We start from the raw sequence: 26,166 nt of genomic DNA on the forward strand, positions 1-26,166 counted from the left end.
TGGAGGCCGCCGGTAAGTTTCAGATGCAGGTGCTTGAACCATTTTGTAAATTTGATGCACAGCCCTGCTTCTGAAATTGGACTTGTGTTCCAGAGTCAAAGTGAACATTTCTGTTGTGGGATCAGCTCTGACTGCTCTGAAACCACTGGAAAAAATTAAAAGCTACTGTGCACAATGAGAATTTCAAAATATGATCTGGTGGCTTACCACGTTATCCAATAAACCTGTGAGTGTTTTATTAAGGCTGTCATGTATTATTGGCTGCTCCGCTTTTCTAAGAGTTCATAATTGAGCCTTGAGAGATGTCTGACACTTCCAGCATATCTAGTGGTGAGACGTCCTTTAGCAGAGACTTCACAGATGCTTTTATTTTTTCGTTAGCCTGCTATGCGAATATTTTCTTTGTCGCTGTTGCACCAGGTCGTTATAGTATTACAGATTCACATATCGATGATGCAGACTTGTTAGTTATGCTTCCTTAACTGCACACAGTGTATCTGTGGTCTGTTTTTCAACAACTACAAAAAACATGGAGGCTCCAGCTGCTGTGGATCTGCCATTATGAATGCGTATTATTGCCATTATGAGTGATTTTTCTTTCCTCTTGATCTCTTGATTTTCCAGTAGTTAGTGAAGAGGAATTAGTGTGGTTCTGGATTTTCCTCAATGGCGCAGTGTGGGGAGCTGATGGCAGTTGTTGATCGTGTGGAATTCATGTCAGATAAACACACATTAAGGATCAGGGGGCCAGGCCAGCCCATAGGTTTGGCCTCCGCTGGCACACAGGAAAGTACCAATTCACAGCCGGCTGCTCTTTCTGGGGTCTGGAGTCTGAAGTGTCGTTGTCACCAGAATGTCAAAAGGAAGTCCTTTTGGTTATGCTTATGACACAGGGTCATCGCCATCATGCTGCAGTTTTCACAGCTGTAATAAAGACGCCTAACTTTATAAAATGGCGGACTGGTGCCCTTCCTGGAGGGCTTCCAAGATGATCGGGGAGGTACGGGCACAGCCCTAACCTTACATGAGCCAGGGGTGACCCCAGAAAGACACACCTTGGGCGTGTGCCCCACGAGCCTTTCTGGCATCCCAGAGAGCCACGGCGCCCCTCGGGGGGAGTCCGCCCCCCCGTGCGCGTCAGGGTCGCCTTCGCGGTCACCCTCCCCTGACCAGGGGTGCCGGGAAGGTGGCCTTCCTCCGGCCTGGCGCGGGGGTCCCGGCTGCCGGCCGATCGCTCGCAGACTCCCCCCGTTCACGTGGCCCTCCCGGTCCTCCCAGGGGCCTGCGCCAGCAAAGTGATTTATAAACGTATCTAGGACTGCAATAATATGTCATTGGCCTGCGGTTTCTCATTTTATGCTTCTGAGCCAAGTGCGGCCGTCCGCGCACTGCGATTTGCTGCTGCTGTGTTTTATTAGAATTCCTCTGCACAGCCACCCATTGCTTTATGAAACACTTAAATCGTCTAATTGAATTTCCATGGTTTGAGGTCAGTAAGAGAGGTTTACCTATCGCCACCAATGAGCCAAGTACCAGCTTTGCAAAACAAAATACATACTGGAGGAAAAGGCTAATCCTGTGTGCTGCATCCCACATCTGTTTTTATGAGCTGAAGTAGGGTGTGTGAAGGGGGCAAGGCAGGAGAGGAAGCCGGGGGCCGAGCTCTCAGCGGGCCTCGGCGTGCAGGAACCCCAGGGTCTCTGAGCATGTGTCACGCCGTGCGTTTCTCTTGCGTCGGCTTCTGGGTGGCTGCCCTTTCCACGGCCGGGGTCTGCATGGCGCTTGGCCTGGGAAGAGCTGCGACAGCAGAAAGAGAAAGAGAGGGTGGCCGCGTTGTTTGGAACGCGTCAACATCCAGTTACTCCCACTCCCCCAGAAACATCTTCCTCCAGCTTTCCAGTTCTAAAACTCGCCCCCTTTTCTGGACGTCAAAAGGATAAGTGACCTGCTAATCCACATGTGAGGTTTTTTGAGCTTTCCTAAATCCAGTGTCTGTTAGTGTGTATAACCAAAGGTTCCGGTCAACTACGTATGCCCTTATAGTGACTTTGCCTTTTTTTATTTTAACAGACTAGTGATTCACCCTGGTGATTCGTAGGACCTCCAGTTGCTTTGTACAGTATTTGTTTTCCACCAGTAATTCACCGTTGTGGCCATTTAATCTCGCCATGAAATGCCACAAAAAAGACAGGATGTTATCTTTAGATGAAATAGGTTATGTTATGTAAAGTGCCTCTTATTTTTAATGCAGTGAGTGTTCCATATGCCATGTGGCAGATGGAGACCAGGATGCTTCTTTAACTCTCTCTCTGTGCTGTAGGATAAAATAGGAATGCGAGCTACAATAACGAACAGATTTTGTACACGGGGAAATAACAAAGCTGAGCAAAACACAGCTACACGGCTAAGAGCTTCAGGAAAGTGTTGGCTTTAAGAGACCAGTCATTTTGTTAATGGCTTGGCTAGTGTTTACATCTGTTTAAAATTTTGTAGCTAACAGTCATTTTGGAAAGTGCCTGCAAAAGGTTAATGCTTCCTCGAATCCAGCATTTTCCACATCGCTTTGATATTAAAAGCACATTGAGATGAAGCTCCTTTTATGTTTGATAACTTTTATATCCATCCAGTCAGATTTCTACCAGAAAAAAATTGAATGTGCAGAGCGAGATGAAGAGAGAAGGAAAATGAATATTGCAGCATTTAACAGGGGTGACATTGTAGAAAACTCCTAATTTACAGCAGACCATGAAGTCATGTCCTTTTTTTTTTTACAGGTATTGGTAAAATGTACCTGTCACGTACTGGTATAGTCCAATTTTTTTTTTATCAATGGCCATTTTGAAGTAATGCGCTAATTGTCTCTCCAAGATTTCCAAATCATGCCATATCACACAGGGCTTGGATGCTACAGTACTTTGGGATTTGGGAAGATTCAAAGGGTTTGCCTGAGACAGGAACCTAATCTAATACAGTGAAGAAAGTGATCTTCCATAAAACAAGGAGCAAAACGCTTTTTTTTACAAACCTAGTAAAACTACCAAAGAAGTTAATGAGTTTTTTAGGACTAACAGTATTGCACTGTCACAGGGATCTTCATATGCAAAATGGAAGACAGGTAGCAATGTGTGAAATAAAGTGAATTTAAGTGGCAGAGAAACAGCCTTTGCTCAGAGCAAATGATGGGCAGATTTTGATTGCAAAAAATTAAGACCTATTAATGACAAAAGGTTTTCAGACTCTCCTTGCTGTTAATTTATGCAAACCCTATGTAATATTCAAAGTTTATATCTAAAATGGAATGTATTCTTCCTCTGGATTTAATTAAAAGTCATTTAAAATAAAACAATGCTTACCCATATGGTTGATATTTTAAAAATGTCAACTATTCAGATACATGTCAGGATTTTGATTTTTTCCACGCCATGTGGTTTTCATCAAAATTTTCAAAGCTGTGACTTTTCATCTTCATCAAATGGAGGGTATCATGGGTTTAAAAATACATTATTACGGATGAAAATACAACCAAAAAAATCAAATTCAAACATAAATTATGGTCTCATTTTGTTTTTGCAAAGCCAACAGAATCTTTCTCCAAATGTCGTAAGTGTCAGGACTTGACACACAAAGGAATTATAACCTCATTAGAAAGCTCAGTTACCTCCTTGTCACTGGCAATTATATTCTGCCGGATCGCCAGGATAATTAATTGTCTTAAAATAGCCGTTGCTACAGCATACCATTCCTAAATGTAGAGTTATTGGGTTTCTTATTAATTAAGAGATTGCTGATACTTTTTTTGCACTTTTTCAGTTTAAGACCCTTAGTCTTATGGAATCATTTTACAGTTGGAAGTGGGTAATGAAACCAACTGTAAAATAAATTGCTTTTAGCTTTTAAAGCTCTAGAAGTGTTTGATTAAATTAAAGGAAGAAAAATTGCCAGTTGCTAATTGGGGGAAGGCGTTTGCCACAATCTCTAGGGAAATATATCTCTTCTGACTGAAAGTAGTGTTTTCTGGGTAGATTAATCTTTCAAATGATTTCACTTGATGAAAACCCCCTAATACATTCTGTTGCTTTACTAGGGTGTATACGTCCTAACAATAACAATTAGATCTGGCACAATTAGTGTATTGTGTAAAAGTGATATAAACTTTAAAATAGCTCATATAGTGGAAAAGTGGTTTTTTTCCCTAGGAAACTGAGATTGTAGTAAATCTAATGTGTGTGTCTGTGAATAAATAATATATAAGTATTCGTTATGTACATATATATAAAGTGAAAAGGTAATTTGATATATGTTATCAAGTAATGCAGTGAGACCAACATGGTTTAATGTTTATTTTCACTACAGAAACAATATAGGACTAGAAATTTAACCACTGAATACATACTGTGTATACACTTGGATTTCAGTGCATTTAGTTGAATGGCCTTAAAATTAAAAACTCAACCTGTTTGTCTGTGTGTCTAGAGCAGTGCCGGTAAAGTCAAATAGAGATCTGTGTGATAAACCTGAGAATGTGAGAAAGATAGGTCCCGCAGTATTCCGCCATAGACAGGAAGACACCGGAATTTTAGGTGCTTGTTCAGGAATGTCGGAGCAGTATCTCTGAGACTCTATGAGCTGACTTGTAAGCGGTTATCTGGTAGAAAGTGCGGAGAGCCATGTTTCTCCTCATTACGACTTTCCCGAGATGGGAGTGGATAGCAAAGGAAGGTGGCTTTCAACACCAGAAAGGAGTGCTCCACTCTGTGATTTTATCCCGTTCCATTTCTTTGTTCATCTTTCCAGGAAGCTTTGGAGAGATAAGGTACAATGACTATAATGTGCTTTTTTTGGTCAGCACAGAACTGCCTTTTGTCTAGCTCATACTCTATGTGAGTGGACTGTACGCTCATACTGTTTGTGAGTGTTTGTTCAGAAGGAACATTTCTCTCGCACACACGACAATTCATAATCTTCTCCCCTTTGTCTGAATCCATTTATTTCGAATGAATTTCCAGTAAAAACTGCTAGCACACTGGTTTGGTACTTTGCACATTATTATATTTGCAGCTCAATGTGAGCGTTTACAGAAAATACCTTTATTTTTTAGGCACGTCATTTAGACATTTGCTTAAAATATATTCTAATTAGAAAATCTGTAATATTGTAAATCGTTTTTCTACAGCTTTAGATGTTTATAGACGTTATATATTCACCTCATGTTTGGGGTTTATTTTTATTTGAAGCTTTTTTTATATGATAACTTTAAAAACAGCTAAAATGCACCCTTCCCCCATCCCCCCCCCCCCTCCACAAAAGGCAAGCTTCCAAAAAAGAATAAGGAAATTGCATTAAACAGGCTAAGCCTTGACTGTAATTACACTCAGCACAAGAATCCAAGTGCTCATTAGCCTGGTACAAAACAGCTCTCGTTCTCAATCAGATTCCATTTTCTGGGCTTTGTATTTGCTTTTTTTGCAATTAGTGGGATACACTGTGGATTTCTGTTGTGTTGAAATTAACATGAAAAAGGTGTGAGGTTGGTCCCTTCTTAGGTGAAACCATCCAGGATTTTGTCTTCCACTCCTTCTTTCTTTCTGTTTAATCCCTGACCAAAGCCTCAGCCAGTGGCGGGGACCACTGGAAGGGGCCGTCCGAGTGGCGGGCAGCGAGAGAGAAGGTAGCGCACAGTGCCGGTGATTTGGAAAGGAAGGATCCCAAGCTTGCGATCTGTCGCTGGGAGCTTGTCAGGGCTCAGCACAGAGCTCGAGCAGCGGAGGGGACAGTCACTGGGTGCTAGCGAGAGGATCCACAGGAAAACACGAAGCCCGCCGTCAAGACTTCCGAGCTACGGTCTTCAGGACGACCCGGCAGATAGCAGTAGAGGCGTCACGGCAGACAGACGTGACTAGTGGATGTTTTCTGAGACATTTAGATGTTATGTTTTTCATCCTGCTTGCTCAGGCTGTGACACATCTGGGCACGAAAAAAAAGATTTGTGCTCTGTGTAAGCTTCTTGGTTTTCTATTGTGAGGCATCATGGTGGAATGTTTTTTTGACTGGTAGATTGCGGCTCGACGCCGAGTCCAAAACGGAGATCTGATGATCTTGTGTTTTCTTCTCCCGGGGAGGGATTATTTGCTCATGATCTTTGTTTTGGTTTTGTTTTAATATCGCACAGCATCAGTATTATTAAACCATAATAAAAGCCCGACATTTTAATCTTGATGTGGTTCATTTTAAGAATCTGTGTTAGAATCTATAAATATTAGTCTAAGAAACTATTTCCGTAGTGTTTAAGATGGTAGGAAATGTGCTTTATTCACTATCAGGGTTCATTTTCATTATTAATCCGTACCAGCAGAGCTTTTGCGCTTGTCTTCACGGAACGGGCAGTGACATTGAGCAGGATCTGTTCCCTGGATGAGAATGCGCAGCCTTACCCTCTGAACATATACCATGCTGCAGTAGGACGGATCTGAACAAGTGGGGAATGTTGTTCACTGTCCAAAATAAACTTAAGACCTGGAATCGCTATGGGCCATACAATTTTGAATGGGTACCAGATTTGCAAAACAAAAAGAAAAAGAAAATAAAGGTTTTCCTCTGCTCCCCAGATCCCATTGTGTATCTTCCAGAAGTGACCCTGCAGCCACAGTGTATTAATTGTGCCCTGTGTGTCCTTTCTGCCACTGTGCGTCGGCCTTTCACCTTTGGTAGAAATACGCTTTCTATTTGTAGGTTTTCTGAAAGGAGGGAATCTTGGGAAGAAGCACAGACAAGCTGCTATTTTGCTGTTTTTGCTCTCTGTCTCTCGGTGTAGTTTTTAATGAGCTGAAGTTCTTTTTCAGCCAAGCCTTGGGGTTCATAGTTCTTGTTCACCCCCATTTTTTTTTTCTCTCTCTCTTTTACAAATAGAATGAAAACTGAAACTAAAACTTTCCTAAATGTTTTTTTAGTGTAATTGTTTAAATACTTTTTTTCCACACTTAGGAGCACCTCTGGGTCTTTTCAGAGCGCAAGATCAAGCCATTATGTTCGTCCAGCTTTAATACTGACTAGATCCAGCTTATATTGGAGAGCGCTTTGTATTTTAATGGACCTCTTTAAGTTTTACCCATTCAACCCTGTCTCTCTCATTTTATGTGAGTGTTTTTCTTATACTAAAGGGTGCCAGAACAGCCACAGATACACCAAACCATGTCCTATTTTCAGTTTCTCTCTTCTAAATCTGCTGCACAGATCACTGACTTTTTTTTTCTGAGCAAAATTCTGGTAATCCTTCATGGTTTGAATGATGAACTGTCAGCAGCCGTTCATCCCACTTTCAACTCTTTATTTTCCTGAAGTTCGGAGTATTTTCCGAACACAACTGTGCCCTTTCTCAGTTTAATGGGAGTGCCCCATAATAAATGGTTTTACTTAGAAACAAAAATGCTGAATGGCCCGATTGTCCGTGAAAACAGTTGCTGTTTGGTCTTTTTTTATTCCTGATATAAAAACTTCTGGTGCATGTTATTCTTTTCAAAGTATAATATACACTTTGTTTCTGCTGCTCTAAAAACAGAACACAGTGTCTGAGCTTTATGGTACTTGAGATCAGGAGCAGCTTATCTTTATCCTTCCCACTTACGAATCGGAGGTCTGCTAATACTTAAAATGTCAGAACTGCTCCTTTTTTTCCTTGCTCGTCTTTGGCATCAACCTGTAGTCTAATAAATAAAATAACTTTTCTTTTGGTTTTTGATAATTTGTCTAACTTCGATAATGAGCAATAGAATGCAGTCTGTGGATGTCTAGGGGGATACTATGGGTATCTTTACAATAATTGTTAGGCCTGCAGGGCCAGTATTTATCTTCTGGATTTCAAGCCCTTTGAGAGGCAGATCTGACAGTAGGCTTTTGTTTGGTAGTTCTCTAACTTGCCATAAGCACAGACATTGCAAAGTACAGTAGAGCTTGGTTTGTTGGCTCTGTCGCTACCACCTGTTGCATGTAGAGTGCAAGAAACAAAACCCAGCTATTCTTTAAAATAGAAGCACTTTATCTTTCTTTTTCTTATAAGGAAAAGCATGTCTGTTCATTTTGCCATGTGGAAGCCTTCAGTTTCAACATCCTCTTAGATTTGGGAATTACGCTTTCAGATTGCACACAACTGGCTTTGTCGTTTTAATAAACCCTTAATTTGTTTCACAGGGAGTAATTTTCACCAAAGTGAAATCAGACCTTGATTAATCTTGTCTATGCTCGTATAATTGAGACAATTAGCTTTGACAAGTTTTTCTTTCTTTATGCAGGCCTTAGCAACTGTAACACTGCGAGTACAATGAGTTGAGTTAAACGGGCCATCGTTTTCTTCCAAACAACATAATGACTCTGACTAGACTAATTTCCCAGATCATGCCAGAAGTTTGCGCTGAAAATGAAGTGAAATAGTTTTAATTGGCAGTGCTTTTGTGAACCCACAGAGACTTAACTGCACTGAAGTGAAGTCTTGCCAATTCAATCACGTAATAATTCGTAATGTACAATTTTGTCATTAAGTAGGCTTCAGGAACAGCTCAGTGGACCAAATATCTTGGAACTTTTTTTTTTCTTTTTTTGCTTGAAACTAGTGTTCTTTTAACAATGTCTTTCCCTGCAGGGGAATCTATGCTGGGCCATAGCGCCTCTAAAAAGGGGTTGCTCTGTGCCTGACAGGCTGTATGGCCCTGAGAGCTGCTTTTGTCATTAATTTATCTTTCTGCCTTTAAAAGCCATTCAAAATAAGATGCCCTTCCACTGCTTATCAAGCTCCTGTCAAAGCAGAAAGTGTTTTTTTTGTTTTGTTTTGTGAACAACCTGCACTGCAATAAGACACGATTGGTGTCCTCCCCCACACACAGCCCCTGTCAGTCACCCCATCACGGGTTCCTTGCTCCATCTGTTCTAAGGACCCCTAAAATGTGGTCAAGGGCCCCCCCCCGTGCAGGGAGGCCTAGACTGCACCCCACAGCACCCCCAGTCTCATCATGTGTCCCGGTAGCCAAAAAAGCTGATAAATGATACAGGGATGGCAGCCCAGGGTCGAGAGTTTCAGTCTGCAGTCACGGCCGGCACCCCGGTCAGCTCCTGCGCTTCCAGAGGCTGGGGCTAGAGCCGTTGTCCAGCAGGAGCACTGCCGTGTGGTCATGTAAAATAACGACAGAAGAGAACCACTGATCTTGCCGTTGGCAGAATTACAGCGGTATTTATTAATAATAACAACGATGATGAGAAGAATAATCATTTTTATTCTTATCACATTTCCCAACGTTTCCAGCAGGCGTCGCTGTGTTGTCGCATGTTCTTGAACAATTGGCTGTTGCGAACATATATATGGGTTCACTGGATTCATGGTATTTAATGCCATTTGTATGTGCCTCTGTTTATCCCTTATGGCAGGAGGTTAAAAGCTTGGCATGAATTTGTAACAGACCGTGGGCCACATGCAGTTTTTTGGACACAACTACAATAGTTCTGGGTTTTCATGCTTAATTAGGTTACCATTTCATCCTAAGTGCTATTGACTGATAGCATGTATTCATGAGGGGTTGCTGTTGTTCTGTGAGCCTTGCAGTAAGGCGTGAGGGCAGTGTCCCAAATTTCCGCTGGAAGCCCGGCATTTTTGCACATTATAGTAAGATCAGCTAATTTTATGGATGGCTGACATGGAGATTTCATACTATTGCTCATTCTTTCCCCATATGTTGGGTTTTAAATACTCTACCTGCCCACGTGAACTGTTCATGAATGTTGGAGGTGCAGAGAAGTAGTATCTAGTGTGGTTTATACTTTGCAAACATCTCTGTAACCTCAAGCAGAGGACCATTTAGGTCCTGTAGGCCAGTACCTTCAGAACATGTGATGAAGATATAAACGTGGACAGACAGGAAGCATGAATTACTGTAGATAAAAGTTTTGTGAAAAAATGAAGTGCAACTTTTAAGATCACGAGCATTAAAAAGTTCAACGGTCTTGTCCCGCTGGATTGATTTTGGACAAGAGAGTGGGTTCCAGTGCATATGTTATGGAATTCTAATTACCTCTTAATAAAAAAGCCTCAGATAAACCATAAATTATTTCACCGATTATTTGGAATTCCACTTAATGCTCTACTTAATAGATGAAGAGACCATTTTTTTCAAACCCAATATCATTTTCTGCTATTCAGTTTAATTCACCTTTACAGCCGCAGAGCTGTAATAATATCTGCCAGAAAAGCAGGCTTCAAAGCAGCTGAGGTAAGACTTCAGTGAAGTCAGTAAAAAATACAGACAAATTCATATATGAGAGTGGATGATACCGAATCGTTTTACCATCAGAATCCGTGGAACAGCTTGGCTTTTTGTGCGTGTGGAGATATTGGCAAAAGAATAAAATTCTGGCAAAATGAAACGAAAGGCAGCTTTTATTCACTGCACTCTGACCCAAGATTTGGTCAGAGATAAAAGGCAGTTTGAAAAGAACCACTTGATTCTTAAAGGAGAGATTATTTTTTATTTTCTGGTATCGAGCCTTATTAGAGCTGTCTTCTGTATTTACTGACCAGTGTTACAAGTCAGGGCGATTTCACCAGCACAGGAATAGCATGGCTAAATGACATTCAGGTACAGTTCTCAGTTCGGCTTGGATCCCTCAGAAGTGCTGCCCAGAATTCAAAGTGAATTAGGGACAACAGGACACTAATTTACAGTGACTAACATCTTTTGTTAACTTTTAAGAGGAAAAAGACAGGGGGCAGGTCAGGAAATAATTAAAGAACAAAAGATAGAAGTAAAGAAGGCGCAATCTGATTTTTATTCTGGGTTATTTTTGCCTTATTTTTAAGAAAATTATTCATTTTTACTGAACAGTACCATGGCTATCATGCTGCCTCTCAGTACTGACAGCAGGGTGCAGATATGTGTAGTGCAGATACAGGAATACAGATCCCTGTTGTTTCTTATATATATAAATCATAATGATAAAAACACTTTTCAGAAAGAAGAGCAGCAGAAGTAGGAATCCCCCCTGTCTTGAGTGACCCTGGGACATGTTTTGTTATCCATCAATGGGAACCAGAATCTTGGTAATGGGTTTATACTGTAGGTTGATCTGTGATGGTGTTCCAGATCTGTTGGACAGGAGTTTTACTGTAGCTCTGAGGTTACCGTAGTCTGAGAAGAATGTTTCCAAAGCCTGTAGCTTGCTGAGGATTGTGTATTGATCTTTCACTGTTAATATACATGTTATTTAAATAGAACAATGGGAATTTTGTCCGTGCGCCAAGAATGAGTTTGGGACTGGCTTGGCACGTCAGATTTCCTTTGTGCGATTTCACAAGAACTGAGTGTGATAACTAAGGGGACCATGTTGGTTTTTTTTTGTAATTTAACATTTGTTTTTTTCGCAGCATAATGCTCACATACAGGGATTAATCTCATCTTATGCTGTGCTGATGGAAAACGAATGACTAAACAATAGCCCACAATGCACTGCTATATAACCCTGTTAACCCTTTGTTAACCGAGCTGTGCCTCTCCTACAGAGGCCAATGCAGGCCGAAGAAGATCTGCGAGTGGGTGGCCACAGTTACTCTCCTAACGTGCTGCCTTTGAATAGGCCATTTTTAGTCCACAGATGCAGAGAAAGTGGTCTCTGATAGTTTTGCACAAATAGGCGAAAGTGTGGATATTGAACTCATGAATATCGAGGTTATACTGTATAACCTTTTAAAATCAAATTACTGATTCTAAATTGCAGTAATTCCTTTGTGTTTTTGTCCTCCGGGATCAGTGAGTAGACTACTTCATGGTATGTAAGATAAGAACGTTTTGATGAGAAGCTACCTTAGAAAGAATTTCCTCTTTTTTTCTGACTGTTCTTCATGTCATGCTAAATAGCTCTATTCAAGCACTGCCGATATTTTTGACAGGTCATAACAGATGTGACTTGGCTATGAATGTCGAGTTACGATCTCAAAGTCTGGTATTATTACATGATTGAACAACTTGTCACATTATATATACAAGTCAAGAGCATCGTTAAACCTTCTTAGCTTTGAAAGGTGTCTGTAATTAATATTCTTAAGAAAAATACATGATAAACTCTTAATATGTTTCCTTAGCTATGCTAATAACTGGAATACAGTTTAGCATGAATTATTGTCCTTAATTTTCCATAGGTGTTTTAAGCTTAATCTACTTTAACCAGGGGTTTTGTACAGCTGCTGGGCAACAGAAACCCGTGTAGGAACTTCATGGCATGAAACTCCCGTGTACTGTATGTATCCCGTACAAATTGGGGGGGGGTTGGTGTTGAATAAATGTGGTAGAACCATTCTAATTTCTTTCACTAGCTTATTAGGAAGTCGTGAAGTGGTTCAGTAGCTCCCCATGAATGGGAAGCTGGAGAGAACACAAAGGTTATGCAGAGACAGCCCTTATATCTGTTACAGGCAGGAATCGCGTCTGACTGACAGCTCGCTGCCTACTGTAACAAGGCCTGTGGGTGCGGTTGAATCGGGACCTCTCACTTTACAGGTCCCTTCAATGGGCCGGGTGAATTTCTCACCATGATCTAGTTAGCATGTACAAAGCGCTTTCTGCCAAGGGAGAGGGGGCCTGTGGGAGCGCCGGTTTGTGCAGCTGTAGCGACTCGCAGGTGGATTGAAATCAGGATACTCCCCAGCTGATAAGACGCCTTTCTGAAGGCGGTGCAGCCAGCCCTGCCGCGCATGAGAAGTACAAAGAAGAAAGCAGCAGTGGCTTTTCTGTTTTTGTCCTCTTTTGAGCAGGAAGAAAGAACAGTGTAAGAGTATATCTGAAACAAGGGTGCGTGGAAGCCCAAAGCTTTGCGAAATCTTTTCTTTCGATGTGTTACATCGTGAGCAGAGGAAATGGTGGTCAGCAGTGCACTAGTGTGTCTGGTGCAGCCATGAAATAACAGACAGCAGTGCGCTAGTGTCTCCAGTACAGCCATCAGCTAACAGACAGCAATGCACTAGTGTCTCCAGTACAGCCATCAGCTAACAGACAGCAGTGCGCTAGTGTCTCCAGTACAGCCATCAGCTAACAGACACCAATGTGCTAGTGTCTCCACTACAGCCATCAGCTAACAAACAGCAGTGCACTAGTGTCTCCAGTACAGCCATCAGCTAACAGACAGCAATGCACTAGTGTCTCCAGTACAGCCATCAACTAACAGACAGCAATGCACTAGTGTCTCCACTACAGCCATGAAATAACAGACAGCAATGCACTAGTGTCTCCAGTACAGCCATCAGCTAACAGACAGCAATGCACTAGTGTCAAAAGGCAACATTATTATCTGTGGTACAGACAGACCAAAAGAGCTGGGGCTTAACATACATGAAAAAATGTATAGTCCCATGCAATTACAACAACGTACCGTACCACACCACAAACTTCATAATCCTGCCCTTAATAATAATCTGCACAACTCCAATACTGTAGACCCAGGTTATTCAAGACCCAATATCTTATTACAAGATATGAAGACTGCAGTTACAAGATTGTCTTTTCACCTTGGAAAGTTGGAAAATTATTTTCAAAAGACAAAAAGGACCTGCACTCTATATTATATTCTAAATTATATACTGAAAGGCCCTGAAATTATAATTTACTCTAAGACTGGGAAAGTGACCAGTGCAGGACTATTATGTGTGGAGCAGTGAAAAGGGGTAAGGGGTGCAGCTAAGACTATAGCAACAATTTTGGTCTTACTGTATTACTGTCCTGAGTAAGAACCAAAACAAGGACAGAAAAGTGATGATGAATCTACTTACTGATGACGGGGAAGTCACAAATGAAAACAGCTGAGAGATCAGAATTTTAAATCTTTATTTTTCCATTGGCCAACCATTTTTCTCAGCCTGCTCAGAAGCAGCCAGACTGTGCTGGTCTGTATTATTGTGTTAAAGCTGAACATGGTTGAGGGAGTTAGTGAATGCCATACTGTAAAGGACAACCCTCAAAGGGGTACCATGCCAAAGTTATTTTAAATAGCCTTCAGTCAGTTGTAATTTTCAAATCATCATGGTGTGTTTTGTGCTATGCATGAATATTAATCGGGCCGAGTGTGCCAAACGCCAGCCATGTGACAGGTTGGATTCCGCAGAGTCAGTGTTCACATTGTTTTCCACTTCTGTGTTCCCAGTTTGCACAGAGCTCAGGGCAGCCTGGAAGGACACTGTTCTGTCCAGGGCCTTTAGTCAGACCTCACAACCTCGCATGTGTTTAACCACAGAATTTCTTTCCAACTCTTTTGCCGGTGAAGACAAATGCGAACAGAAAAACGGAGCTGGATCGAATGCTCATGGTGCAGTGGAGTCCGCCCAGCCCTTCGGAATCAGGTTGCTTTACAATCCATTTGGCAACATTTCAATATGGATTTGGGGAAATGGCTGTCACAGACCTGAGATTTTACATCATGCAAGACCACGGATTTCCAACTGTCCATTAAGTTCTGGCAGTAGCAGGTGTGCTCTCTTTAGGACAGTGTGTAAGTAGAAACCATAAGGCAGTCTAGCTTTATCTGTATGCTTTGCATTTGTTTTTTCAATAGAAAAATGCAGTTAATTTTGCTAGACATGTATTTTTTCTCCTTTCCAGTTGAGGAATAGGAGAAATAGCATTCTTCTTCTCTTACACCGTAGCTGAAGAGTAGAGTTTTTATGTAAATTGATTACACTATGAATAAATACTTTATTCACAACAGCAAGAGAGTGCAATCTAGCTTTAGATGAGGTGAGGGTATTGTTACACAAAGGTCAACTTCGAGGATTATTAATCTGGTGGCATAATATGTTACCTCTTTTGTGTGTAGACAACACCATTTAGTTGTCTAAAGTTTAGTTAGACAGCTCTTAACAGTTATATTGCTGAATGATTCCATCTTGCAAAGCTGTAGCATATCAGCAATGACTGGGATTTAAGCGATCTTCCTTCGTTTGATCCAAACTGTGATAAAAACCTCCCATGAAAGACAGTTTCACGAAGAGCTGACGGACGCTCAGCCAGGGCAAACCATTCCAGTGGTTAATAGCTATAAAACAGAGGATTTTATTCAAACATCATATATATTCTTTACATGTTCTGGTCTTAACTTAAGGCATGTGTTAACACTTAAGCAGCTGGGCATGTTATTGGTCTTGCCTAAGAGCATCTTCAAAGAATATTACTGTTCCGGCCACACAGCAGAAACAAAATAGCATAGGTGGTTCTTACATAATACCCCATAGTAAAAATTTAGAGTAAGCAATATTTCATTGTAATGGAATAACTGTTCTTCACACTCAAAGCATTATCTCTTAATTATTTCATAATAACCATGTTTGAAAGTGTCATAGTCTGAAGGTTATAAATGCACTATTTTAGGTGCGTGAGAATGTTTCGTTCTTCATTCTCATATTGTTGCAGCATTTTTGCACCTCCTAATTGGATTCATATGCACCTTATTAGAGCAACGAAGTATTGACTGTCAAACTATAATTTTCTATCATAATACCTGAATAACATTCTATGCATGAGGATTGCGTGTGGATGCACAATTTTCGGTGAGGTTATAATGCTGTCTTGTATAAAACTAAATTAGATTATGAGTAACAACAGATTGCACTTCTGCCCTGTTGGGAGATTGTGTTGTATAATAGATGCTGAAGTAATTAATACCTATGAAGGTTTTATATAACTTTTAGGAATATTAATAATTGATTGCATTCTTCATCCCAGTAGGATCCCAAAGTTCTTTGCATATAAGTAAGTATCCAGTTCATCAGCCACTGAAGTGTAGGACCCAACTGGGTCACATGCACCAGTAACCCCACTCCAAAGATCAGATGATTTAAGGGGGGAATTTAGAAAGGCCAGATTGTTCAAGCCCAGATTTGATTTTTTTCAGGGTACAGGAGTTAGCGTCCCTGCTCTTGACCTTGTCCTGTCGGGACTTTGTTTTAATGTCTTATCTGACTGTGTTCCTGATCACCATTCTGGGGCGTTGGTTTGGAAATTGAAGTCCAGAAGGAAGAGCGGCACCTACCGGTCCACAGCCCCACTTACAGCAGCAACCTGGTTTTCCTTAGAGGTCTCCCCTCCCAGTGCTGGCCAGCCCAGCCTTGCTTAGCTTCTGAGATCTGAGGAGATCAGGTTGCAAAGGTGGTGTAGGTTTTCAACAGCTTGCAGACATCTTTTAGTATGTTCATCTTGTGTTGATATGACTCGTAACTACATGGAATCAGTTTTAAAAAACTGTCAGGAGTAGTATTGCTAGACTCTATGGGGAAACGTACCACATGGAAATTCAAATGTGGTTTGCAGGAATCAGACTTTCCACGCACCTTGCTCAAATCCCTTCCAGATGCGTAATGTGGATTCCCTGTCTTCAGCTTACTGCCTGCTTCCAGCTCTTAAACATCTACCTGCGTTGTAACTGAAATCTGAAGGGTTTTCAAGGGTGGCTGCCCAATATGTCGGCATTAATGATAGGCATTGAACAGAAAGTAATCCAGCGCGCTGTTGCAGCGCTCAGCTTTGATGATTTGTAGTTTTGAACTCGCTCCTGACCGATTTTGTTAACGCTCACGGGGGATTAGCACGCGAAAAACCACCAGGAAAACAAATTCACCGTGAAACTCAGATTGAATACTGTTCTTTTTACCTTTGGTAAAGCTGGGCTTTCATTGGTTTTACAACTTAGATGGATAACGGCACACGCCGTCAATTTCCAGTATGTTGAACACTTTGCAAAAGAAAGCAATACTTGTGATAAACAAGGATTCGCTCACACCTCCCTGAGCAGGCAAAAATGACTCCATTGGTAAGTAACCAGTCTCATCTGTTCATCTTGTCTGCCCAGAATTAAGAATAAGTGTAGACTTTAGGTTAAGAGAGTAACCCCTGTTGATCTCTGCTAATCACATGGGTGATTAAGAAAGATGTTTGCAAACAACTGCAGAACATTTCACATAGCTTGCTTTTACCTGACTGGTCAGACAACCTAACCACACTGAAGAGCTGAACTTTCTGTTGGTGTCTTCGAAACCTTTTTTTTCCCCACTTTAAAGGTGCGCCGTAAGGAAAGGGTTTTAACTCGGCTTTCTTTGTGTGTTCTCAGCTGAGGTATCAGCATGGCCTGTCCACACCCGACCTCCGGCAAACACTTCCTAACCTGAAGAACTTCCTGGAACATGGGTTAATGGTGCGATGGTGAGTACTCTGCATGTGACCTCGGCTCTCCCCAACACTGTGTCATTGCTAGATTTCAGATCGCTAGGGCATGACCCGTTCTTTCTATTAATTTTGTGCAGTGATTCAGAAATAAAATCAGCCTTGCTCTCAGGAGGGTAGAGATGGTAAATGCAGCCACTAGCGGAAAACCTCTCCTGCCGCACCAAATGGGAGCTGCTGGTTTCCGAGGAGGGACAGTGGATATTTGAAAACCACAAGGCCAATGCTTGAGCATGCTTCTCTAACCTAATTCTCGCATCCACATTCTACAAAAGAGCTTTTGTCTCACAAACCAAAGACGTACTTTTTTTTTTCCTTCTGAGTCCCAGATTTTAGTCTAGTTAAATTCCTGAAAAAATCTCAAAATCCCCATGACTGATGTCATTTCAGTCTCAATGAGGGCCCTGACCGGGCGCGGTCGATCAAGAGCGCAAGGATTGTCACGAACCTGCTAAGTCGAGGTCAGGGTAATTCCGAAGATTATCTCTTAATGATCTGATGCTCATTTTTAAAGAGAAAGAAATAACATAAAGTAATTATATCCCCAAATTTAAAAAATAGCCCGAAACCCTTAAGATAAAACAGATGAAATGGCTGACCTTTGAGCAAGGTTGAAATAAATGATAGCCGTGTTCCCTGAGGCAGCTGCAAATACGTTGCAGGGCTGCGGAGGTTTGCAGTTCAGTCACTGGGTCACAATCGGTTAGCTTCAGCTTCAGTCCTAGCCCTCCAGGTTTGTTATGTTTATTTCTTTTTTTAATCAGTTTTCGATCCACAAAAATGATCTTGTGGTCATCTTTCTTCAAAAGACCTGATCAATTTACAGCGGCGATTCTTGTATCTTCGGATACTGCACATATGATTTTCGCTGTGTGCCTTTTGGCTGCATGGTCCTTCAGGTGAGCGAAGTGTTCAGTTCTGCAATAACAGAACTTGGAAGTACTGGTGAACTGACTATCAGTGATAAGTGGCATTATGGTGAAATCTTCCAAGATGTTGTTCTTATGTAAATGACAATACTGATTAAGAAACACAGCCATCAAGACAAACGGCAGTTGCTGTTAAAGTTTACTGATGGACAGGACATTATCGCACATTGGAACGAACACGGGGGAGTTTGCAGGCATTCACCCCAGCTTGTTGTTTGCTGTTAGGTGATGATGAGAAGAATGAGCATTGCTTGCATTTTATAGAATCCCAAATGTTTGCCAGAGTTTGTTACACATAGGAGGGGACGCTTTTCATCCCCTCTGAAGCGTAGTGCCCTGAGAGCGACCCGAGGTGTGTCTGGGTACTGTAGCTCGCTCTAGACTGTTACAGCACAGTGTGTGTGAAGATGCGCCTGTTCTCAGTCTTAAACTGAGCAGCAGAACCATGATCCAAGCTGTATATGTTCTAGGAAGTGGGGGTGGTGGAGGGGGGGCCTTGATGTAGGAGGTAACATAGACAAGCTAGCGGGTCAACCTGACATGGTAACAGAGGAGATTCTCTGCTTTTTCCCCTCTCTTGTGCAAACAGCGTCTTAGCATTTCTGTAACGCTTGAAATACACCCAGGCTAAGGTCTCAGTGTAGGAATGTTTTCAGACCAGAAGGGAAAGTGAAGTGTAGATGCATTCGAAATCCAGCATTGCAGCTGTAAAGAGTTAACAGCGGAATGAGTTCAGGAAGTCTCAGATTAGTTTCCCTGTATGGGGATCTTTACCCAGGGAGTAATTTACTTTCATGAACACAAGCCATACCTCAATATGGTGTAAATTCAGCGTAGCGGGAGTTCAGGCACATTTTTCTTCTTCTGCAAGGAAGCAAGGGAGTACATCCAGTGGTTGGGGCACTTTGCACAGACGTGGAAATGAAAGGATGAAAACGACAAGGAAATGTATGTAAGGTGAATTGTATTGGGCATAGAAATGGGGATTCATTTAATGACCATGCAGGTTAAACTGGTGTAACATCACTAAATGCTGATTTATTTAAGTCCCGTAAGCTGTGTACTGTTGGATTTACAGTACATCAATTTCTTGTTTGGATTCTGCACTGTGACGAAGACATGACTGTGGTTAACGTTATTCTCCTACAGCTACGTCAAACTCTCCCCGTGTGTTTAGGGAAACAAAAATAGGGAAAGAGCAAACTGTTTTACAGGTGTTGTCATAGGGGGTGGTGGTTGAGCTCACAGAGCCAGGATTTCTTGGGAAGGAGCTGCAACGCATGTGAGAGCAGAGGAATAACACTTCTGCCTTCCAGCTTTGTCATCTCTGGTCTTTAAATGGAAAAGCCTGTGGAGTTTAAAATAAACTAATTTAACGTGTTCCTGTGTACTTCACATGTGAGGAAGCTCTGGCAGTAGTTCACAGATCAGAGCTTCATTCCTGCACACTGTGAAGCTCGCTGATTAGTTGCAGGCCTGCTCACTTGGGTGCTGCAGCCCCATTTCTGTTTTTCCGATTCCAGAACGCTTGGTGTAGGAGCAGTGATAATGGCTGTAAATTCCTGCCTCTTCTGTTTGATTGCAGTCGCTCGCCGTGCATGCCACGCCAGAAACGTCTAAAAAGACGCGTTGTGGAGGGGTTTCTCGCGGTGTAACCCCCACCTGTGATGTCTGTGTTGAGGCTGGCCTGAGGCATAGTCACTTCATGAGGTTTGAAAGGGTGGGGGGTAGGAGTTTGAGTTAGGTGATTGTGAGATTATATATAATAACAAGAATACATTTTGATTATATCTCCGCTTGACAAAATAAATTATGGAAAGGTATTCATTTTAGTGTTAAAAGAGCTGCCTTCAGACTGTAATCTGGCTTTGCTTTTGGTAGAAGTTGATACCCACACTTACAGGCATTTATAGCGCCTGTGCATGGAAGAAAATGCCCAACTGTGTTGCCTCTTATTCCGTTGTCTGCAAAGGCTTCTGAAACTGACAGCGAGGTTTTACAGCAGAAGCTTGGCTCCCGTTTTGAGAGCTGAATTGCCATTCAGAGTGCAACAAGAGCAACACCATTCTCAGCCACTCCGAGGATAAGAAATTGGAAGTGTTTGGTTTTGAAATTCCAAGACTGTTTTAGATACTGAAGGCTCATGTTGACAGAAGAAGGAAAGGTGACCTCAGCTCAAAATTGTTTGGGGAGCCTTTAACCTATCAGCGTAGGAGACTGCCAAGCAAAGCAGAATGTCTTGGGCAGAGATTTTAGGTTGACTTTATGCGGTGATATCATTTAAACGAGACTCCGCAGAGGATTCAGGGAATAGTAAAGCTTATTAAGGACCCTAAAAACATCTCATAAAAATATCGCAGCTCAGTGAAACTAAATCAGCCCTCACAGTGACCACCAATGCAGTGTTCACAAACTTCGGTGTCATAAAAGTTGGCTGACCTCTAGCACAACAGGGGCAGTATTGGAAAGCAGATGATGACCTACGCTGCGTGAACGCTCAGCTCATTTCTGAAGACTTCTTTCTCATTCACATTGGGCTTTCAGGGCTGTTCTTCACATTTGTAGTTCAGTGTGAAAAACAGCCTTATCTTGGCAAGAGATTCAAACACAATCTCCCTCTGTCGGAAGTCCTGCTCTGACACCAGCAGATCTCCATTTATTACTGCGGGGCTGTCATTAAGAGGACAGCTGACACTTTTGTGCTTAACTGTCAATCCGTAGAAGGGGAATAATAATTTTTGGAAATTTTCTTAGTCACATATTGTGCTCAGGCGTTTTAGTTCCACTCCAGCTCATATTTGTCAGGTCTCAGCAGACTTATGAAAGAGTCCGAGGAGTAGATTTATTCCAGCGTTCCTCGCCGAATGTGTAATTATGCTTACATCAGTGTGATTTTCACATGATCTTTTCCTTGAGCGTACTGTGTGGTAGATGCAGGTGACAGGCTAATTGGACAGAATAAGAAGAAAACTGGACTGAGAGTGATGATAAATATTCTGGCAACATCTCAGAATTTTGGCTTGTTATTTATTGCATGGTAGAACAAGTTGTATAGGTCTTTAAAACGAATTTAAAGGAGGTTTTACCAAAAACATTTTGACTAATGCAAAAACCTTTTTAAGATTATGTTTCTAATTAAAGCTTCAAACATCAATGTCAAATACTCTGAACCTTTAGACAATAATTTTACCAATGATTTCATTAGTCATTTGTTATGCTTCATTGTTTCAATATTATATTGTAATTGAAGTCAAGAAGTATTTTTTAGAGCTCCATTCTTGAGTCAGGCTGTTAACATATTGATTTTCTCAGTGGAGTTTCTCTTTAATTCTCAAGGGTGATTTCATTTTATTCTTCACTTAAAGCTGTATGGTTTGATATAGAGCTTGCCCCTTAGAGCTTGTGTTTAAAAGCGATTTGATCTCAAAATCATGATGACGCGCCCATCATTGGAAAATAATGAATTATGTACTGACTGCCATCTTTTTTTTTCTGGAAACTGGATCGGTGTGTCTTAACATTATTGTGTGTACCAGTGACATGGATAGCTATGGAAAAATGGACTTTGAAAAGTCAAACATAAGGGTTTTAAGCACTTAAATCCATGTAGGAAGCATTATTGATTTGCTTTGATTGTGGGGACTTACTGCAATCGTGCGTTTTAGACTGACAATATTTCCTATTCCGAAGGTAGTAATTCCAGTGAAAGCCAGAAGTGTATAGGGGATTTGGAATACACTAGCATTCCAGTAGAAGATTGGATTGTTTTTATATTGAACATTCAACCTCAGCTGCCTTCAGTAATTGTTGAAAGCTTGAGCCCTGTCATTTTGAAAGACAGTTTTAGGGGTTCTGATAACATACGATAAGGACTGTTACGATCCCATCCTCTGGTAGTTTTATTATAGCTGTGAAGTGGAATGCTGTGCTCTGTGTTCTTATCTCAGATGTCTGCATTGGGCAGGGATATTTGACCTTATCATGCCCCTTTGTAAACTACCATAGAAGACACATGAGAAAGCGGATTAACAGCTAAGGGTCAGCATTCTAACAACAACCTGTAAGCTCTGCACAGGTATTTCTGTTATCTGGATGACCTTAACGAAAGCTTAATATATACTGATAAAATAATGTTCATATTACTGCTTAAGTAATAACAAGGTTGTCCCTGAGAAAAGTTTTGTCTACAGGTGTAACCAGAGAGATAACCCAAATTCGCCATCTTAAACCTTTATCCTTCGGAGAAAACTGTATTCATTCCGGATAGGCAGTTTGTGGATGCTGTGTGATCAGAATGGAGCAGCATCGCAGTCTTTCAAGTGAGAGCAAGGCCTTTGATCTGTCTGATCTTCGGTATTACATCATGGCTAATTATCTCACAGAAATAATGCCTTACTGGCAGGGTTGGTGCACAGACAGCATGTGGCCTGTTGCTCATGTGATTTAAAAAAAAAAAAGACAGTGTAAGCTGCAGTTCCGCCAGAGTCTTTTGAAGGAAATGAATCAGGCTTCCTTGACAGCGAGACGCATCATCTGCCTGTTCGCTCAGAGCGGTAGTGCTGCATCCCTACTGAGCAACTGGAGCAAGCGGCTGGCGCTTCCTGGGCAGGTTCCAAGCTGTCTGCAGCTGTGAAAAAATTGGTGCCTTGGAGTCCAAAAGGCAATTTTCCCAGTTGCCAAACCGCTGTTACCAAGCGTCTATTTAACTTTTTTTAAACCAATTACCAAATTGGAACCACCACATTTTGGAAAATGCCTTCTTTCCCCTCTGGTGTCCCTTGTCAGCACTTGTCGATCTTCTGGTGCACTTCCACTCTCCGCTGCATCCAGGGGTGCTTGGCTGAGCTGGGCTCTGTCCTCGCCCCCTGCCGCCCGCCCGCCCGCGTTCGCACGGAGCGCACAGGCCCCGCTCGAGAGCAGCCACCTTCCCGAATCCCACCACGTGCGGTGCGCGCGTCCAAGGCTGCCTCCCCGCCAGACGCAGCACCACGGCAGCTTCGCGCGACGCGGGAGGGTGGTCCTGCAAGCCGAGCGTGAAAAAAAAAACACCCTGGAAGCCAGGACTTGGTAATAACTGGAAAAGAGGTTCAACACGTTTTAACACCAGCCCTTCGAGTTGAATAATTGAAATCGTCTGAGGTCTTCTTTTTCCGCTCACGTAGGGGGCAGAAACATCAGGGTGTTTTACCTCCTCTGTTAAAATGGCAGCTTTCAAAAACAAGAAGTAAGGTTAGCGGTCTGCTTAGCACAGCTGTTTCCATTCTGCATAGCTTATGATTGGTTTTTTTGTGTGTGTGTGTGCTAAAGTAGAGAAGGAAAAAGGCAAATTTCCCTGCTTGGCTGACTTCTCTCTCTCTCGTGCCCCAGCGATCGGCCTTCAGTCTCCGTCTCCATTCCGGTCCCGCTGAAACCCCAGCTGAGCACTTCGGTGATGTCGGAGATGGGCTATCCGACCAGGACCAGCTCTCCGGACAAGGGGCTGCGCAAGCGGGCCAGCTCGGAGACAGACAGGACGCAGTACAAAACCCCCCCGCCCAGCTACAGCGCTGCCGTGACCCAGCCCATCGGCCTCGCGGCCCCCGCGCAGCCCGAGCCGCCCAAGCAGGTCTCGTCCTCCCTGGACTCCGCTATCGACCTCGCCAAGAGCCTGGAGGCGGGAGAGCGCCTGAAGGACGGGGACTTCGACGGCGCCCCGGCCGGCGGCGCCCAGGACGCGCCGGGGGCCGACGGGCCGCCCCCCCGCGCGGTGAACGGCTCGGCCTCGCCCGGCGGGGGGCTGGCGCCGGGGCCCGAGCTGTGCTGCTCCGTGGAGCGGGCAGAGGAGATCATGGGCACGGAGGCCACGGGCTTCGGCGGCGGGGAGCACCTGGGGGACTTCCCCTGCATCCCGGTGGACCACGCGGTGGCCGTGGAGTGCGACGAGCAGGTCCTGGGCGAGCTGGACGCCGCCGGCTTCGAGGAGTTCTCCCGGCGCATCTACGCGCTAAACGAGAACATGTCCAGCTTCCGCCGGCCGCGCAAAAACTCGGACAAGTGAGCACCAGGGCCGGGGAGCTGGGTCTGGCCCGTCTGCACGGGGAGAAGAGAGGAGAGCGGGGCAAAAAGCAAATAAAGAGATGAAAAGGGGGGGAATGATAACCCGTTTGCACTTCTCAGAGCGATTCTATTGTCCTTCGAATAGAAATTCCGGTATAAAATTATGGGTAAAATAATTCATTGGCCTTGTTGCGGGGTGCGTCGTAGGAACCGCAGGAGAGTTGAGTGCTTGACAACTGACTCTTCGCAGCGCTAGGCTTTTAGCACGTCTGGGCACCGAACAGCTTGTAGCAATCTGGAAAAAGATCCTAGGGGAATTACATAGAAAGTTCTGACTTCAGTTCCCCTCCCCTCGCAGAACTGTTCCTCTGCCAGGAAACCTGCTCTCCACTAAGCCTGCTGGGAGAAGGTGGGCAAGTCCGTTTGATTCATCGAACCTCGGCCCACCAGCGCTGAGGCGTCGAACGCGCCGAGGTTTCAGGGCCCGGCGGGCCGCTTGCCCAAGATGTTACACGCGCGCTTGGCAAGAGCCGGAGCTGGCGCGGTCTGCTGCGAAATCCCCTCGGCCAGCGATTGCCCGGTCCCCCGCGGTGACCCCCCCCCGCACGAAAGCTGTTCCCCTTCCTCCCCCAGTCTGCGTTGAGCGGTTGTACAGAGAAGGAAAAAAGAGATAAATAAAACGGAAGCGAAATGGCACATGACATCATTGTATTCTGTTTACCGCATCAGTATGATGGTTTCTTTTTTTTTTTACCTTTATTTCCATCAATAGAATATATAATGCTGTGGAAATAAATACAATACTTAACCTGATGAAATATGACCAAAAAACCTATATACTGTATGTATACTGTGAACAACTAGCTTTGAGTATCTCAAGCCGACCAGTTATAGTGTTATATCATAATCACAGTTAATCAGCCAGGTGTGGTTTTCCATTTCGTTTTATATTTTATTGGAAATTTCTTCTTTTCAGGGTCAGTTATCTTTCCTTTGTTTAACTCCAGGCCCCTGTTCCTGCTTGCTGTTCGTCAGAAAGCTCGTGGGATCTCTGGTGATTAGACGGGCATGTATGGTTAAATGAGATTAGGCGTGTGGTTAGTTTAACTGTGGGGGGCTGAATTGTGCTACTGTAAAACATATTTCCACCCTGTCAGAAGTCCTTCATTTTTTACTAGGTGCATAGGGCTGTTTTTTTTTTTTAAGGCAAATTAGATTTTTTTTTTCCTAAACTAAAACCGACCATGAAGACTTAAACCAGTCAGATGCCTTCTGCTTATTTACTGTATCTGCGCTGTCAAGTATAATTTCTTGTCATTGCATAGCTTATGATTGAAGTCCACCATGCATTAAGTTGCTTTAAAATGTTTCAAAAGGACCGTGATTTCCACAGATTAATGCAGATGAAAGTTGACGTACCTCCTTGCTTGCTAATCTATGTATTAACATATACAATATGGGTAGCCAAAAGCAAATACCCTGCACATCCAGTGTAAACTGCATTTAGTGGTGTACAACTACTGGCATACGACGTTTTTCATTATGTACTGTGGTTGAATGACTGTTGAAATGTAATGTATTTAAAACCAAGATAAAAAGAATTTACATAAAGCGTGACGTTAAGTGTACAATGTTGTCTGAACCTTCCAGGGTTGACTATGTATATATGTATAATTTCCTATGCAGGGTTTTTATTATTAAAATCCACAGTTAAATTGCATGACATTTTCTAACTTATATAGCCTTTTTTCTAAGGTTAATAGTTATTGGGATGTATAAAGCAGAGAATAACCTGCTTATTCTAAGCAATGAGACTGTTATCTGGTAATAACCATTGGGTTTAAAAAAATTAAGTGATTCCTTCGAGCTGGCCAGCAAATCATCCAGGTTCCTCTTTGCTTAAGAACATACACCATTCTTCAAAAAAAAGTCCTGTTGGGAGCTCTTTACCTACTGTACATGCAAAA

The 26,166-nt window shown here is 42.7% G+C and overlaps 1 protein-coding gene across 3 annotated transcripts in view; it reads left to right on the forward strand.

Moving 5' to 3' along the window:
* uvrag (UV radiation resistance associated gene) overlaps positions 1–25,919 on the forward strand; it is a 91,391-nt gene extending 65,472 nt beyond the window's left edge. For all 3 annotated transcript variants that reach the window (XM_088638874.1, XM_088638873.1, XM_088638871.1), the window contains exons 14-15: positions 17,122–17,213; positions 23,531–25,919. In XM_088638874.1, the coding sequence (XP_088495000.1) occupies positions 17,122–17,213; positions 23,531–24,200 (762 nt within the window). In that variant the 3' untranslated portion in view covers positions 24,201–25,919. The remainder of the gene's footprint in view (positions 1–17,121; positions 17,214–23,530) is intronic.
* Positions 25,920–26,166: the final 247 nt, after the last annotated feature.

This window comes from Lepisosteus platostomus, chromosome 7 (genome assembly GCF_059453375.1).
Source record: "Lepisosteus platostomus isolate fLepPlt1 chromosome 7, fLepPlt1.hap1, whole genome shotgun sequence".
In the NCBI taxonomy this organism is placed as follows: domain Eukaryota; kingdom Metazoa; phylum Chordata; class Actinopteri; order Semionotiformes; family Lepisosteidae; genus Lepisosteus; species Lepisosteus platostomus.